Consider the following 18,992-nt stretch of genomic DNA (forward strand, 5'->3'; position numbering starts at 1 on the left):
TTATGGCTTTCACATGAAAGCTATAACCCAGTTATAACCTAAGAATAGGGGGAAGGGGGAAAAGGAGGGGAGGGAGGGGTAAGGTGGGTGGAGGGAAGGTGATTGGTGGGATTACACCTGCGGTGCATCTTACAAGGGTATAGGTGAAACTTAGTAAATGTAGAATGTAAACGTCTTAACACAATAACTAAGAAAATGCCAGGAAGGCTATGTTAACCAGTGTGATGAAAATGTATCAAACGGTCTATAAAACCAGTGTATGGTACCCCATGATCGCATTAATGTACACAGCTATGATTTAATAATAATAAAAAAAAAGAAACTATCCCTGGCGTGGTGCCTGTAGCACAGTGGTTACGGCGCTGGCCACATACACCATTTGCCTTGTGTGCAAATTTCTCGTAGCTCCCCACGACTGTACTTCCTGACGATGGCTTAGTGCTTGGTGGCTCTGTTGTTTACCTGGCCCGGGTTAGCGGGTTTGAACCCAGCCTAGGCTAGGTAAATAACAATGACAATTGCAACAATAAAAAAGCCGGGCATTTTGGCGGGTACCTGTAGTCCCAGTTACTCAGGAGGCTGAAGCAAGAGAATTGCTTAAGCCCAAGAGTTTGAGATTGCTGTGAGCTGTGACACCACAGCACTCTACTGAGGGTGACATAGTGAGACTCTCTCTTGGAAACAAAAAAATCAAAAAACAAAAAACAAAGAACTCTCCCTTCTGGCCCCATGCCAGGCAACCACCATTGCATCTTCTGTCTCTATGAACTCACTATCCCCGGTAGCTCAAATGTGGTATAAGTAGAATTATATAGTAGTTGTTCTTTTGTGTCTGCCTGATTTCATTTAGTATGCTCATCCACTCAAGGTCTATCAATGTTGTAGAATCTCCTTTTTAAAGGCTGAGAGCTATTCCATTGTATATCTACATCATATTTTGCTTATCATTCATCTGTTGATGGGCACTTGGGTTGGTGACCTTACATGACCTTTGAGTTAGGCTCTAACTTTAAGCCAACCCCCTCCCCCCCGTTACAACCTGCCCCCACCCCAAAGTGGAAAAGCCCAACTTGAAGGGAGTAGATGGTTTCACAGGGTGCCTTCCCTGGGCACTGTCCACTCTTCCATCTTTTGGAGGGTGAAGTATGCTGACCTAAAGGGTATATTGATTTTTAAAATCAGACTCCTGCTCTGCAGCAAATTTCCATGGACTGACCACTTCCAGGACTCAGGCAAAGTCCCAGAGGGAAAATTAGCCTCCTACCCCCCTTTTTTTTCTGGTTCACGGCCAGGACCAGACGAGCTGCTGTCTGCCCACCCCCACCCCCGATGGTGTCTCTTTCCCCTGAAATCCTACAGCTCTTGCAGTTGGAACCACATAATGAAGGTGCTGATTATATGCTGGACTGTGCAGTGTCCTGGCTGCCTTGTGTGTAAATATCTTGCGGCTCCCCAAGACTGCACTCCCTGGCGATGGCTCAGTGCATAGTGGCCCTGAAATGCATTCCTCTGCATCCCTTTATGTAACTCTGGGAGGGCTGGCCCATTTTGGAGATGGGGAAACAGAGGCTGTGGTATGATGACCAGGACTTGAAAGACCAGGGCTGGCTGACTTCATTCGTCTACTCCTAAGCCACAGGTGGTAGCTGTTCTTTCTCCACCTTTCTTACATGTCTAGAAAGTGCTGGAGAGACCTATGGTATGTGGTTGAAAAGTATTCACTGAATTAATAACATGAGGCAGAGGGCTGGCCCTGAACACATGGTCCTGCTATAAGAGAACTATGTGGGTGTGGGGCATGAGCCCTGGGGTGGTCATTGTCTCTGCCTGGAGGGGTCCTCCCTGGTGCTCCTTGCTGAAATGGGCAGAGGGCCCAGAGGGGAAGGGACAACGAGGCCCACAGAAACCTCCCAACAATGTCAAGTTCTCTTCTGGTTTTGAGCTATTCCTAGGAAGTAGAAGCCAAACCAAAACTTCCAAACCATAAAATAAGCCAAGTTACTAACAAGAGGCAGTGGTGAATGCTTTGATGTTGGCCCCTGTCATTTCGGAGGGACTGGCTAACAGTAAAAATGATGCGTGGCAAAGAAACAGTTCTGCTTCTGAAATACTCCAGGATTGCCCTGGGTTTGGTCAGTAGTGACAAAGAACCATAGCTTCAGCAAAACTCAGTTCTGTTCTAGAAGGAATCCTGGCCCTTTGGACATATGTGGCTGGTCATCACAGGCACCAGACAGGAGAGCAAGTCCTGCTTGCACAGAGTAAGAAAAAAATCAGACAGAACCAGCTCCTGATTCTAGCTCTGTCACTCTCTACCTGTGTGCTTCTGGCCAAGTCCCATTACCTCTTTGAGCCTCAGTCTATTCATCTCATCGAAGAGGATTGTGCTACAGAAGTGGCTGAAGATTTCCATCATATTTTATACTTAGCTGCTTGGTAAACATCAGTTAACCCCTCTGGTTCTCTGTACTGCACCAAGTGCAATACTATGGTGGTTTCTTTTTTTTTTAATAGAGACAGAGTCTCACTTTGTGGCCTTCGGTAGAGTGCCATAGCATCACAGAGCACACAGCAACCTCCAACTCCTGGGCTTAAGCGATTCTCTTGCCTCAGCCTCCCGAGTAGCTGGGACTACAGGCACCTGCCACAACGCCCGGCTATTTTTTGGTTGCAGTTCAGCCGGGGCCGGGTTTGAACCCGCCACCCTCGGTATATGGGGCGGTACCTTACCGACTGAGCCACAAGTGCCGCCAATATGGTGGTTTCTAAAAGGTGAATTTAGAAGCAGCAGGATGATTATGTTAAATGACTACGCCTTGGCTAGGGAGAAAGTTCATGTTTTCCAAGTTCTCTTTCAATTCTCCTTAAGTTCTAAAAGAATGCCCCACAGAGGTCACACTTCTTCAACTCGCTTCCTGAGAGCAGGACTGGGCTCTTCAGGTCCTTAGGCAGGCAAAAGCAGCTATCCAGATTTAAAAACACTTTTTCTTGTTGTTTCATTGTTTTTATTTTTACTTTTATGGCACATGATACCCATTTTATATTATGGTTGAAAATAAAGTTTCTTCTAATATATATTAAGAAGTTTAAAAAGTGAGTTAACTTAAAAATAGTAATACAGGTGGTAGTATATGACAAAAATCGGGAAGAAGGAAGGTCTCATGCCATTGAAATATGGTAAATACTGCTCTTATACTTCCATAGTTAATTTCCCTAGCTTCTTGAGATGGAAGCATAGATCTTGATTTTTAACTTTTCTTCTTTACTAAAATATTCATTTAAAGCTATACATATTCTTGGCTTGGTGCCTGTAGCTCAGTGGCTAGGGCGCCAGCCACATACACCAGAGTTGGCGGGTTTGAACCCAGCCCGGGCCTGCCAAACAACGACAACTACAACCAAAAAATAGCCGGGCGTTGTGGCAGATGCCTGTAGTCCCAGCTCCTTGGGAGGCTGAAGCAAGAGAATTGCTTAAGCCCAAGAGTTGGAGGTTGCTATGAGCTGTGATGCCACAGCACTCTACCCAGGGTGACATAGTGAGACTCTGTCTCAAAAAAAAAAAGCTATACATATTCTTCGAAACATTAGTTTTGCTGTATCCTACAAATTTTGGTATGTGGTGTTTTTATTAACATTCTAATCCAAATTACAGTAATCTCCATTATTAGTTCTTTTTATTTATTTGTTTATTTGTAAATTTCAGATTCATATGCAGGTACAAGGTGGTGCCTATACCTCAAGTGGCTAAGGTGCCATCCACATACACCAGAGCTGGCGGGTTCGAATCCGGCCCGAGCCTGCCAAACAATGATAACTACAACCAAAAAATAGCCGGGTGTTATGGTGGGTGCCTGTAGTCCCAGCTACTAGGGAGGCTGAGGCAAGATAATCACTTAAGCCCAGGAGTTGGAGGTTGCTGTGAGCTGTGACACCACGGCACTCTACCGAAGGCTATAGCTTGAGGCTCTGTCTCAAAAAAAAAAAAAAAAAAATGCAGGTACAAACTATTAGGTTATATAATTCACACATGAAAGGTTATAGTCAGAGTTGTAGCTGTGCCCTGCTCCATTATTATTTCTTTTTAATTTGTGGGCTATTTAGATATGTGTTGCTTAATTTCAGATTTTGGGAGATTTTATACATTTTATTTCTGGCTTAATTCTAGGTTTTTTCCTCCCAGAAAATATAGAATAAAATTTCAATAATTTTAAATTTATTGGGATTTGTTTTATGGTTCAGTATACAGTTTATAAGTGTCCCATTCACACCTGCTAAGAATTTGTATTCTGCAATGTTGTATAAAGTGTTTAACGTCAATTAGGTAAAATCAATTGTTGTTCAAACCTTCTATATTTTTACTGATTTTTACCTACTTGTTCTCTTATTCACTAAGATTAAAATTTCTACGAATGTTTTGTCTCTTTCCTCCTTCTGCTTATTTTTGTAAATTAAAATATGTTGTTACATTTATTTACATTATTACATGCAAAAAAAATACTATGGCATGGGTACATGTACATGTATGTGTTATATTTAAGCTACACCTTAATGATAATTAGTTAACACCTGATGTTTCCTCATTGGGAACAAACATGTTAGTGAGCAAAGACTCTAACCGGAAGTCCACACTTCAGAAATGGCCACTGCAGGGCATTGGCTATTTTTATCTTGGATCAACACTATAGCCTTTATTCACTAACGTTAACAGTCATCAGAAATGATTTTTTTTCCTACTGATGAAATGAGGGGTGTTCTAGAAATAATCTTAGACACTCTGGCCCTTGGGACAGTCCAGTACTGTATATCCTTCAGAATGGTGCCCCGGGTTGAGGATTCTGAATTGGTCCTGGGTTCAGCCTCCTGAAGATTTCATGTGAGACTACAGTTAGGTGATCCTGCCACTAGAATGTCCCTGCATGTGCCTTGAGGGATCACTCATATCAAGTGGAGTCAGACAGACAGATGGTATTTCAATGAGCCTCCAGAAAAACTTAAGTGGCTATTTATGAGGCTGCTTGATAATAAATGCTTGTATGTGTGGCAGGATTCAGCTGAATCATGTTTGCATTTGCCTTTTCATGAACGGAAGTTCTTAAATTTAATGTAGTCAAATAAACGTAGTCAAAGTGCTTTTTGCATCTTTAGACATCTTTTTTTTTTGAGACAGAGTCTCACTTTGTTCCCCTCGGTACAGTGCTGTGGCATCATAGCTCACAGCAACTCCAAACTCTTGGGCTCAAGCAATTTTCTTGCCTCAGCTTCCCTGGTACCTGGGACTACAGGCATCTGCCACAATACCTGGCTATTTTTTGGAGATGAGGTCTACTCTTGCTTAGGCTGATCTTGAACTCATGAACTCAGGCAATCCATGTATCTTGGCCTCCCAGAGTGCTAGGATTACAGGTGTGAGTAGAAATCCTTCTATACCTAGAGATTATAAAGATCTTCTCCTATTTTATCTTGTAAAATCTTTTATAACATTGCCTCTTACATTTCTGTCTCTAATTTCCTTAAAAATGATTTCATGTGTGGTGTGAGGTAGGGGCTAGTTAACTTTTTTAGTTTTTTTTTCCATATCGATGATACCTATTTATTGAGGAAATGATCTGCAAGGCTGCCTTTGTCAGTATCAGAGTGTCCGAATATACCTGGGTCTGTTCTAGGTTCTTAATTTTGCTCCAAGTGTTTGCTTATCCTTGTGCCAAAACTGTACCAGATTGATTAACTTTATAATAGGTATGGTAGAAAGTGTCTTCCATTGTAAAATATACCTGTTAGCAAACTTTGGGGCTATCGATAGCCCCCACCTAATCTCTATCTATTGGAGACTACTAATTTCTACCAAAATAAAGCTAAATGTGATATATCAAATTGGCTTAAGTCAGTTCACAACAAAGTTGGTACAGACACCCAGATGTTATGTGATAGACTATGTAGTCCGTAAAATCAAAGGATTGTTTCATGTCCCCCGAAGATGGGCAGTTCCCTTGAACCTGAGCCCAGGGAACCTGGCCAATCGAAACCCCAAATATCCTTTTGACTTCGTATGATTCCTTAATAGCAAAGGGTGGTAGCGTCCGTGTATAAGCAGTTTCTTTCCTGTGGTTAGTCCAGGTGAGTTCATTATCTTTATACCATTCCAAGCATTGAACAAATGCATGCAGCTCTGGAATTTAAATTTCTTTTGTTAAAAAATATTTTAACCATTATTATCCCTTCATGGAACCACCCCCTGGGAGTGGAGACTATTTAGAGTGGTTCAAACCTGGGGGCCTGGGGTCTGCGATCTAAGGCGCCTTCCTCTCTCATTTTGCGGCTTAGGTGGGGCATAGTTTAGACAGAACTGGTGTCTCGCTGTAGAGGGAAGCAGGATCTAGGCACACCCATAAAAGTGGCCACACTCAAGAGGGTTGACTGGCAGGCTAGAAAACAAAATTCTCCCAGTGACAGCATTTTTGCTTCACTAGGAGGCTTCGAATTAGTAGGCTGGGAGTGCAGTTGTGAAGATGGAGTTTTTTGCATGGGGGACTGATTTGCAGGGTGCAGAGAGTAATGAGAGGAATTTGTCTACACTGGGCCATCTGCAGGGTCAGTGGGGGCTGCTGTGTGTTTTTGCTGCTGAAGAGGGAAGGTGACATCATACCCAAAAGGGCAAATAGCAATTAGTATCCCTGCGATGGTTTTGGAGCGGTTTCCTCTTTCAACAAGGAAAACAATGGAGGTGATCAGGTAGAGGATTGCCCCTATGACAGTTTGGAAGAAGTAAGTCCAGGGCCAGTTGATGAATGGTATCTTGGTGTGCAGGTCACACACCTAGATGACAACACATAGCACCAAGGATCATCTCAACCACTGACAAGGGAGGAGTGCCCTGGTGTCGAGGCACTGAAGCAGATCAGAATCACCTAGCATGATATAATCTCAGCAAAAAGGGGAATTCCCTTTCAGGTATGTGAGATGCTGGTGCAGGCAGCCCAGTAGCTGGGGCCAGAGGCGCTTGGAGTCCACTCTGGCATGGGCAGTGTCCTTGCAGGCACAGAGGACCTTCTAGCTTGTTTGTGATTGGAGGACTCTGCACATCCAGCTGTTTTGCCTACAGTCTTCCCTGGAAGGGGACTCCCAGGATGAAGGAGGGAGTGAATCACTGCATGGAGGGGGCCGGGCTAGGTGTCTGCCCTTGGAAACCCCCTCTAAATATCCTTTCAAAATCTAAAGTCCAGGGGTTGGCGAAGCTCTAGGTGCAAGGAAAGTCTGAGTCTGGAGAGGACTCAAGTGGACTGGGGAGGAAGTAGAATGGACTAATTTGAGCTGAGGAACAACAGCTTCTGGGGAAGGTAACAGCAGGAACTTCCCAGCTGGGGAAGGTGAGCCCCAGGGTCCAAAGTCCTTGCCAACAGGACCTGGACAAAGGAAAGTCATCTCCAGAATTTGGATTGCAGGCTTTAGAGGCTTTTTTTTTTTTGAGACAGAGTCTTACTCTGTTGCCCCGGATAGAGTCCATTGTCATCATAGCTCATAGCAATCACAAACTCTTGGGCTCAAGAGATCCTCTTGTCTCTTGGGTAGCTGGGACTACAGGCATGCACCACCATGCCTGGCTAGTTTTTTCTATTTTTAGTAGAGACAGGGTCTTGCTCTTGCTTAGGCTGGTCTCAGACTCTTGACCTTAAGCAATCCATGGTCCTTGGCCTCCCAGAGTGCTAGGATTACAGGCTTGAGCCACCACCCCCGTATGGCTCTAGAGGTTGGAAAGGGACAAAGAGGAGATGTGAACTCTGATAGCTGGGGGGCAGCAGCCAGCAGTAGTGTCCTTGTGCCTGAAGGGCTGTCCCTGGAGCCTGTCCCCATCTCCTGTAAGGATATGCTTAGGAGAAAAGCCTGAGTTTATCTACCTCTATGAGATACACACTTGAACATTTTGGCCTCAGTAGAGTGTGGTGGCGTCACAGCTCTTGGGTTTAAGCGATTCTCTTGCCTCAGCCTCCCAAGTAGCTAGGACTACAGGTGCCTGCCACAATGTCTGGCTATTTTTTTTTTTTTTTTGTAGTTGTCATTGTTGTTTAGCTGGCCCAGGCCCGGCTTGATCCCACCTGCCTTGGTGTACGTGGCCAGCACCCTAACCACTGAGCTATGGGTGCCAAGCCCATTTTTTTTTTCTTGTTTTTTTAGACAGGGTCTTGCTTCCTTGCCCAAGCTGGAGTACAGTGGCATAATCATAGCTCACTGCCCTTTCCAACTCCGTTTTTACTTTCTTAAGAGAGGCCATAAGTGATATGTGAGTGTCCACACATAAAAGGCCTGTGTTCAACTCTCAAACCCTTCAATATTGGTGATGTAGGAAATTTTGTGGGTCCTCCATTGACTCATCTATACAATAGGAATTACCAAACTCACTTCTCAATGCTGTTGGAGGAATAAAATGAGGTCATGTCTGGCAGAGAAGATGCCTGATCAGGAGTGGTTTTCCGCCCTTCTTTGACGTCTCTTGCCAAGAGAGGGGTCATTTGTCCCCACACTGCCCCTTTTTGCTTAAAAACTTTTTAATGAATTTATTGAGGTATAATTTTCATATCATAAAATTTACTCATCATATGTGTACAATGTAATGATATTTAGTAAATTACAAAGTTGTGCAACCATCACCACAATCTAGTTTTAGAACTTTTCCATCACCTCAAAAACTTCTTCCAATCTAATTTGCAATCCACATCCATTTCCACTGCCCTCAGGCCCAGGAAACCACTGGTCTGCTGTCTCTATAAATTTGCTTTTTCTGCACATCTTGTCATATAAACGGAACCATACAATATGTAGGCTTCTGCCTCTGGCTTCTCTCACTTAGCATCGTGTTTTTGAGATTTATCCAACTTGTAACATTTATCAGTATTTCACTGCTTTTTATTGCCAAATAATACTTTATTGTATGGATATTCAACATTTTCTTTATCCATTCACCCACTGGACATGAGGATTGCTTCTAGTTTTGGATGATTATGAATTAATGTTGCTATAAACATTTGCATCCAAATCTCTGTGTGGATGTAAGTTTTCAATTCTCTTGAGTATATACCTAAGGGTGGTCACGTTTAACTTTGAAAGAGTTAAGCAATACCAACACTGGGTATTGTTTGCTTTGTTGATTGCACCCATTCAAGTGGCTGAGTAGGTATCTCATTATGGTTTTATTTTGCATTACCCTAATGACTGATGATATTGAGCATCTTTTCTTGTGCTTATTCAGTCATTCCCATGTCTTTCTTGGTGAAATTTCTTTCTTTCTTTTTTTTTTTTTTGAGACAGAGCCTCAGGCTGTCACCCTGGGTAGAGTAACAGCAACCTCCAACTCCTGGGCTTAAGCGATTCTCTTGCCTCAGCCTCCCAAGTAGCTGGGACTATAGGCACCCACCACGCCTGGCTATTTTTTGGTTGTAGTTGTCATTGTTGTTTGGCAGGCCCGGGGTGTATTCGAACCCACCAGCTCTGGTGTGTGTGGCTGGCACCTTAGCCACTTGAGCTACAGGCACCAAGCCTCTAGGTGAAATTTCTATTGAAGTTTTCTTTGATTTTAAAATTGGGTTGTCTTATCATTGAGTTGTAAGAGTTCTTTATGTATTCTCAATACAAGTCCCTTATCAGATATATGATTAACAAATACTTTCTTCCAGTTGGAGGCATAAGTTTTTATTTTCTTGATGGTAGTCATTGAGGTACAGAAGTTTTTAAGTTGATTTAATGAAATCCAATTTTTATCAATTGTTCTTTTATATATCATACTTTTGGTATAATATCTAAAACTCTTTTGCCTAACTCAAGGTCATGGTGATCTTCCATTATGTTTTCTTCTAGAAGCTCCATGGTTTTAGCTATTATATTTAGGTCTGTGATCCATTTTGAGTGGATTTTTGTGCATGGTGTATGACAGGAGGTTCAACTTCATTGTTTCTGTATGTGTAGAGTTGTTATGGGCTAAATTGTGTCCACAGCCCCAATAATATGTTAACATCTTAACTTCCTAGTACCTCAGAATGAATATACAGTAAAACCTCTATAAGTTGACCACCCAAGGGACTCTAACAAACTGGTAAACATATGGAGGTGGTCAACATAAGGAACTAGGCGTACTGTACTGAGAAATACATGTGGGGCATGTCTGATCTACGAAAATTTGGCCATCTTTTTTTTTTTTTGTGGAGACAGAGTTTCACTTTATCGCCCTCGGTAGAGTGCCATGGCATCACACAGCTCACAGCAACCTCCAACTCCTGGGCCTAGGCGATTCTCCTGCCTCAGCCTCCCGAGTAGCTGGGACTACAGGCGCCTGCTACAACGCCCGGCTATTTTATTTTTTTGTTGCAGTTTCACCAGGGCCGGGTTTGAACCTGCCACCCTCGGTATATGGGGCCGGCGCCCTGCTCACTGAGCCACAGGCACCGCCCAAATTTGGCCATCTTAAGGAGGTCAATGTAGGGAGGTAGTCAACTACGGAGGTTCTATTGTATTTGGAATTTGGGGATAGGATCTTTAAAGAGGTAATTTAAGGTTAAATGAAATCATTAAGGATGGGCCTCAATCCAATGTAAGAAGAAATTAGGACACAAATATGTTCAGAGAAAAGACCAGGTGAAGACACAGGGAGAAGATCCATCGATACAAAGCAATACGAGAGGCCTCAGAGGGCCCTGCTGCTTAGACTTCTAGTTTTCAGAACTATGGGAAAATAAATTCTGTGTGGGAGCCACCCAGTCTGTGGGATTTTGTTATGCAACCCTAGGAAACTAATTCAACAGCCAATTATCCCAACTGTTTGTTAAAAATACTATGCTTTTCCCATTGAGTTGTCTTAGCTTCAAGACACTCAAAAATCATGCAAAATAATTTTTGTCAGAGTTTACTTCTAGACTCTCAATGCTGTTCTGCTGATCTACATATCTGTCCTTATGTCAGTACCATTATTATCTTGATCACCATAACGTTGCAGGAAGTTTTGAAAATGGGTAGTAGGACTACTTCAACTTTGTTTCTCTTTCTCAAGAGTGTTTTGACTGTTCGGGGTTCCTTGTATTTCCACATATGCATTAAGATCAGCTTGTCGATTTCTACAACAATGCCTCCTAAGAGTGACAGGAATTGTATTGAACATGCAGATCAATTCAGGAGGACTGCCATTTTAACGGTATTGAGTCTTCTTTTTTTTTTTTTTTTTGTAAAGACAGAGTCTCACTTTATGGCCCTCGGGTAGAGTGCCGTGGCGTCACACAGCTCACAGCAACCTCCAACTCCTGGGCTTAGGCGATTCTCCTGCCTCAGCCTCCCGAGTAGCTGGGACTACAGGTGCCCGCCACAACACCCGGCTATTTTTGGTTGCAGTTTGGCCGGGGCCGGGTTTGAACCCGCCACCCTCGGTATATGGGACCAGCGCCTTACCGACTGAGCCACAGGCGCCGCCTGGTATTGAGTCTTCTAATCCATGAGTCTGGAATGTTTTTCCATAACTGAGATCTTCTATAATTACTCTCTGCCATGTTTTGTAGTTTTGGGGTGTAAATTCTGCGTGTCTTTTGTTGAATTAATCTCTAAGTATTTTATTCATTTGATGCTATTGGGAGTAAAATTGTGTTCTTAATTTTATTTCTGGATTATTTGATCCTAGAATTTAGGTATGTAGTTGATTTCTGTATAATAAACTTATATCCTGTGATCTTATTAAAATCATGTTATTTCTAGTATTTTAGGGGAGTGGATCTCTTATGATTTTCTGAATAGAGAATCGTGTCATCTGTTGAGTCGAGCAGGTATACTCTTTCTTTTCCAGTAGACATGCCTTTTTTATTTTTTGTGTACCTACACTGGCTAACCCCCCAGTAAAATATAAAACAGAGGTGATAAGAGTGAACATGCTTGCTTTGTTCCTGATCTAAGGGAGGAATCATTCATTGCTCCATTTTTAAGGCATTTGAGAAATTCAAGGATAGGAAGCCAGCTGTCGCAGCTAACAAGAGGAGTTGGTTAAATAACTTTTGGAACATTTATGTGTGAGGGAATAGTATGCAGCCATTAAAAGCAGGCTTAAGAGGATTTTTTTTGTGTGTGTGGTTTTTGGCCGGGGCTGGGTTTGAACCCGCCACCTCCGGCATATGGGACCGGCGCCCTACTCCTTGAGCCACAGGCGCCGCCCAAGAGGATTTTTTAATAAAATTTTCACATTACAATATTGGGGCAAAAAAAGAAAGAGCAACAAAAATAATACAAATAGAATGGTCTCAACATCATGAAGAAATGCGCATAGACAAAGGACAGAAAGGAAATATGTAAAACCCTTAATAATTGCTGTCTCTGGGGGAAATCACTCTTCTGATTCCCCCCGTGTACATGGTATTTAGAAATAAACATTTCTCTTATTAATCTGCCAAAAAAAATTGAGGAATGCTAAGTGATTTTTTTCTCCTAATTTCTTTACATTTATTTCAATTGTATAAATTTTTCACAATGAGCATCTTGTAGCTAGAAATGGAAAATACAAAACAAACACCCACAGGGAAGGTCATGCTGCTATTTCTCAGCCTTACCTTACAGTATTCATCTATTGGTATCAGGCGTTTGACGGCCACGTCCCGGATGTGGCTTCGCCGGAAGAGGATTTTGCCTGCAGAGATGAGAGCATATGCCGTATTTTAAGGGAGCAGTGATGAGCACTCAGCAATCTGGGAGGGTGTGAGAGTCGCTGTCTCTGCAGGAGGTCTGAGTGGTGCCAGAATTCCTGGCTGCCACCAAATCCCACTGCTGGACTTCCACAGGGCTTTGATAGTCCCCCAAAGCCCAGTTCACAGCTTTAGTATAAGAGCTTAGGGGTGTCGAACCCAGTGAATAAGTTTGATGAGGCGAGGGAGGGTAGAAACAATCTATTGGAGGGAGAGTGGGAGGGAGAAACTACCAGATGAAGGAAGGTCAGGGCCTGTCTAGCTCTAGGGTTCTGACTGGGTGAGTGGTGTAGTGGACACACGGACCTGCCCTCTGACTGGATGAGTGGTGCGGTGGACACACAGACCTGCCCTCACCCAGGGCTTCAGTCTCCTCTCTCCCCTTTCCTCATTCACCTTCTGGTCCCCGAACCTCCACGCTCATTCATGATCCGTAATTTCTTCTCTGCTCAGACACTGCCGTATCTAACTACACCCACCATTATTTTTGTTGTTGTTGTTGAGACAGAGGCTCAGTATGTTGCCCTTGGTAGAGTGCTGTCACATCACAGCTCATAGCAACCTCAAACTCTTGGGCTTAAGTGATTCTCTTGCCTCAGCCTCCCAAGTAGCTGGGACCACAGGCGCGTGCCACAACACCTGGTTACTTTTTGTTGTCGTTGCTGTTTAGCTGGCCTGGGCTGGGTTTGAACTCGCCAGCCTCGGTCCATGTGGTTGATGCTGTAACCACTGTGCTACGGGAGCTGCGCAGCACCCACCATCCTTAATAAGGAACTCTTACTCTCCTCTGATGGATTAAGGTTTCCTGACTCTGATTGCACACATCACACTATTTATTTTTACAGGACTTTTTCCTGGATTGACAGGGCCTCATCCATTTTGTGGCCCTAAATGTTTGATGAATGCATGAACGTGGCTTCTACCTGTAAAGATGACAAATCCCCCTGAGTCCTTTCCCAATCATGGTTTGTAACAGAAGGGTTCTGAGTTTTCCCATTTCTCCAAACACTAATTGTGCATGTACCCCGTGCTCTGTGACATCCTAATGCTGGGGCATTTTGCTACGACTCTCCAGGATAACACATGCGCAGAGAAGGTGGAACACAGGAAAAGACAAGAATACATCTGATACCACTGAAGATATCTGGAAATATCCAAGATGCTGAATATTATGGGTGAGGTCCAAGGGTGTCTAACCTTTGCCCTTTCCCACTGCACACTGGAAAAACAAGTTGTCTTGGGTCACATGTTAAGTACACAAACACTAATAACAGCTGATGAGCAAGGGGAAAAAAGGTCCGTGCGTACTTTTTGTGATATCCAATACCACCCTCCCCCCCACCAAGAACATCAGCAGGGTCCCCTTGCTGAGTTAAGCAAAACAGTCCTCAAATAATCTGCATGCAGCCCATGGGCCACAGGTTGGACACCCCTGGAACTTTAAAGCAAATGAGTGGGTCCCCAAGAATCTAGACAGAAGACACTCTCACAGGCAGCTGGCAGTAAAGCACTTGCATTTAAGATTAAGAAAACCTGGGCTCTCTCATGGGCAGGGCATGGGGAAAAGCAGAAATAAGAGATCATAAAGGCAAAAGAGATGGTAGCTGAAGATAAGGCCCCCCCACCAAGCTTCTGTAGAGCACCAGGAGGTCTCTAAGAGCAGGTCAGTGGGAAAGGCACAGGAGGCCCAAGGCTACTCCAGAGAACAAAGTATGGAAACCAACCAAGAGCTTCCCCTACTTCTGGTCCTAGGACATAGACTGCGGAGAGGACTTTGGCTTAAGAAGACTTGAGTTTGGCAAGCTGGGGGGAGATTATCATGGATCTGAAAGGTTTCTGGTGAGATCACAGTGCCCACAGAGCAAGCTGGGTGAGCAGGAAGGCAGTGTATATACATGGTACTGGCATATACTATCAGGATGGTATTCTGGCATGGCAGAACTCGGAGGGATGCTGAGAAACAACCTATTGGCTTTTAAAGATTTGCACCCAGAAAGACCATATGGTTAATCCAAAATTTACAACATTTTCACAACTTGCTCTTTCCACTATGTGGAAATCAGAGTGAGCCTTTCCCCCCCTATTTCTACCAATTAAAAAAAAACACAGTGAGATAAAATATATATTCCCTAATCATAAGGAATATCCTTTCTTTATAATGGTGGTGATTTTAATTCTGCTTACAAGTCCACCAAATCTCTGATGGAAAAGAGAAATCTAGAAAAAAAGGCATCACAGAATTCAAAGTGTTCGTTGTTTCTGAGGGGTAGAAGACAGAATTTTTGTTTTCTTCTTTATATTTTTTTCCCATAGTTTCTGCCATAAGCATTTCTTATAGAATCAAAACATTTTCATGTAATTTAGAACAAAATAAGTGAATTATCCAGCAAAGCTGGATCAGATGTTCCTGGAACTGATACTTTTTCTGCTTTGTTCTCTCAGTAGGTGTGGTCTCCGTGAGAGCCTGCTCTGCTCCGGTGCTGGGTTTGGGGGCAGCAAGGGAGATGTGGGTATGCCCTCTTGGCATGGCCAGCTGGTGTGTCCCAACAGCAGGGGGGACCCTGCTGACGTTTTTGGTAGGGCAATCCTTCCCTGACCTGGTCCCCGCCCTGTGCCAAGTTATACCCTTGATTAAGTCCAGCAGCATCTTCCAACCCCCTTCCACCCTAAGTCATTGTGACAATCAGATACGCCTCCTTTGCATTTTCATCAGTGCTTGTGGGTGGAACTACTTACAATTTAGAAGCCCTAGAGCTTCAGGAAAAATAATGACTGTGTGCCTATGACGAGAATCCTGTAAGCAAATGTTTCTCACCTCTAATTTATTTCTAAAAAATGGGAGAGGAGTCCCTAATCAAAAATATTTGGGTCCCATTTTGGTACAATTTCTCCTTCTGTAAATCAGGGGAAGGATGGAGGGTGGGTAGATAGGCTTCTTATATAAAAGACTGTAAGCAGGCTTGACATATTTCCAATTGGCACAGTGCTAGCACTGGCCTGGGCAATAGGCAAAGGCTTGTCCTGAAGCCACCACCCAACTAAAGAGCCCAACGGTGAGGATCTACCCAAGTCTCGGTCTACAGGAACTGAGAAAGAAGGACAAAAAACTCAGGTACTTTCAGTTTTTCCTGGGGGTGATACCAGAACAAGTGTCACTCCTATCCCGGTGTGGCTTCAGTGGGATAGGAATCTCTTGGGTGCATGTCTGGTGACCTGCCAGCAAGAGGGAGGAGGAAGTCCCCAGGAAGCAGCAGGGCCTGCTGGGGAGGCCCCAGGCCCGGCAGTCAGCGAGGATGCCTCTTGCTGGCTGTGCTGCGGCTTCTAGTCTCCTCATCTGTAAAATGGGAGCAGGCCCAGCAGTCAGCAAGGATGCCTCTTGCTGGCTGTGCTGTGGCTTCAGTCTCCTCATCTGTAAAATGGGAGCACACCTAATCTCCATGACACCCACACAGCAAATGGCTGGCCCTTAGTTGGTACTCACAAAGGGGGGAATTACTTGTCATAACATATTCTTTAGCAGTTTAGATGATACTACATTATACTCTGCAGTTAAGCACACACTTTCTTTCCTAGATCCCCAGCTTTCTTGAGACCTGCCTCTAGCAGGCTAATTTGTCATTCGCCCGCGGCAGAGCTAAAGTGCCATGGGGCAGAACCATGTATCCAGGGATTTGGGTACCTGAGGTAGCCTCTCCCTGGCTGGTGGCCCTCTGAGAGGTGCCATGGGGGCAGTGGCCCCTCACCTATTCCTGATATGAAGTGTTTCTTTGAGCATCTTGGAGAAGGAGGGTGAGTGGCTGCCTTCCTGGGGTGGAAAGGGTGTTCAGAGGAGAGAACAGCCTTTGGTGGGAACGGGTCGGCTTTTGTTTTCCACAGTGGAGGAAGGCCAAACTGTAATTCCTATTTTTCAAGCCATATCCTCTGCCAAGTTGGCTTCCCCAGCTCCTGCTGGGATGGAAAACTGCACAGGCGCTCTCCCCTCCCTCTGCCTTTGTGCTAACAGGAGACTTGCTTTTGTTCTGCTGACGTGGCAGTTCTGGCACAAAACTGACCCCTAGGAGAAGAGATGTTTCTCTTGTGCTTTCCTGTTCTTGGTCTTGACCATGAGGGAAAAGCTAAGAGGTGGGCTCAGAAGAGCTGCTCCGGGGGTCCTGGGACCCAACAGGGCCTCTCCAAGCTACAAAGGGGTGATTTGAGCAGGGACAAAGGTGCCAAATGCCTGAGAATAGCATCTTCATTAATTCTTGGGTGGAGAAGGATTACGTAACCATGAAAGCTTTAAAAGGCTTGGGAGAGGGTCGGTTCAAGTTCTTCTCTGTCTTGGGAAGTTTTTCCAGAGCTGGTTTTGCTTTTTATACAGTAAAGAATTATAATTTACTGCTTTCCTTTCCTTTCTAGAAGAAAAACCTACACTGAGAGCCTAGGTTAATTTGAAAATCCAGATTGATCATTGAAGGATGACTCCAATGTGTGAAACCAAGAAATTCCAAAGGATCCTAGGATCCTGTTCTGCCTTTACTGGGAACCTACTATGTGCCAGGGATGAACGTTGTGGCCTGGGGGTCACTGTATCATTTTTAACAGATTTGGAAACTTAGGCTTAGATGGGGAGATGTCCCCTGCCTGAGGTCACAGGGCTGGGTCTGTTCGACTCCAAAGCATATGGCCTGGAGCCCTGATATTTGGCTGTTGCAGCTGGCATACTGGGTTATCTGCAGAAGGAAAAAAAATTCTAGCATGCTTGTACACTTTCCCAGTGGAAGAACTACAAACATTAGCTTTTTAAGGCAAATGATTCTCCCTGTGGAAGGGACCTGGCAAACACATGTATCCTCTCTCTAAAGCTATTCAATGATGATGATACCTACAGAACCCACTGACATCTTGGACTGGGAAGTAGGAGATAGGCACTTGAGTGACCCAGGGAGTCTACCCCTATCTCTGGGCCTGTCCTAAAAAAGGAAAAAGATCTAAAGTGCCCTTTCAGATCTAAATATCTGTACCTTAGGGTGACTGTCAGTTTGCTAATTATCTGTATGTAGAGATAATAATAGTAAGTCCTTGATGCGCCAACCTGCCAGACATTTACCTAATCCTTGTAACAACTACATCATTTAAGTACCATTATTATCTCTGATTTGTAAATGAGGAGATTTACCCAAGAGTTGGTGAGTTGGAGGGTTAATGGGACTTGTCGGACTCTCCAGGCATGCATTTTGGAGCCACTGGCACCTATGTTTGAATCCCAGTTCTGCCATCTGTGCAAGTGCTTATGGCTTCTCTGAGCCTCAATTTCCTCATCTGTGAAATGGGTTGTTCTGAGGACTAAATAAGGTAATGAATGTAAAGCAATTAAGCCAGTGACTGACCCATAGTAGACAGTCAATAAATGGCAGCTGTCATTACTAGAAACAGTAACACTGGTTTGGGTAACCCCCTTTTTGAGCTGAAGTCTTGACACTATTATTTGGTAAGGAATTTGGGGTAGAGAACACTGAATGCTTTCAGAACAGGCACTAGCCATAACTGCATCAAATCCCCCACAGTAGTCGGGGTGGTGGCTGGTACTGAGAAAATGATAGGTAGCATGGTGAGGGCGGGGGTAGGTAGAATTTGTCTTCCTTCCTCCTTTCCTCTCTCCCTCCTTCTCCCTCTTTTCTAAAACAGTCCCCCAAAGATGTCCCGCCCTAATCCCCAAGGCCTGTGTATGTGACCAGCTATTACGTGTCTTATATTCCCCTTAAAAGAGGAGATCAGGGAGATTATCCAAGATCAGACAGGTAATAACTGAATGAGCCCATGAAAGTAGACCGCTTTCTCTGACTGGTGGCAGAGGGAAGTCAGAGGGATGTGAAGCATGAGAAAGATTCACTGCCCAGTTGCTGGTTTCAGGACAATGGGGCTGTGTAATGAGGAATGTGGCACTTCCCAGAAGCTGAGCAGGGTCCCTGGCAAATAGCCAGCAGGGAAACAGGGATCTTGGCCCTACAACTTTAAGGAATTGAATTCTGCCAGCAATTTGGGCAAGGCTGGAAGTGGATTCTCCCCTAGATCTTCCAGATAAGAGCACAGCTCAGCTGACATCTTGACTTTGGCTTTATGAGACCCTAAAGAGAGAACCCAATTGTGCCTTTCTGGACTTCTGACCCACAAAACTGTGAGATTATAATAAATGGGTGTTTTAAGCTGTTAAATTGATGGCAATTTGTTATGCAAGGATAGAAAACTAATACAGTAGCTGTATTAATAGAAAGCACTCACTACAAAAACTTCCTGAGCTCTACTCTGTTTTAG

At 44.1% G+C, this 18,992-nt stretch overlaps 1 protein-coding gene and 1 pseudogene across 1 annotated transcript in view; both read right to left on the bottom strand.

Annotated features, from left to right (window-relative positions):
* The window catches only part of SH3PXD2B (SH3 and PX domains 2B), a 116,171-nt gene that overhangs the window by 51,920 nt on the left and 45,259 nt on the right, over window positions 1–18,992 (bottom strand). The window contains exon 4 of the mRNA XM_053566790.1: window positions 12,567–12,643. Coding sequence (XP_053422765.1) covers window positions 12,567–12,643 — 77 coding nt within the window. The remainder of the gene's footprint in view (window positions 1–12,566; window positions 12,644–18,992) is intronic.
* LOC128569214 (proteolipid protein 2-like) lies at window positions 6,539–7,016 on the bottom strand (annotated as a pseudogene).

The sequence above is a fragment of the Nycticebus coucang genome, chromosome 17 (genome assembly GCF_027406575.1).
Source record: "Nycticebus coucang isolate mNycCou1 chromosome 17, mNycCou1.pri, whole genome shotgun sequence".
NCBI lineage: Eukaryota > Metazoa > Chordata > Mammalia > Primates > Lorisidae > Nycticebus > Nycticebus coucang.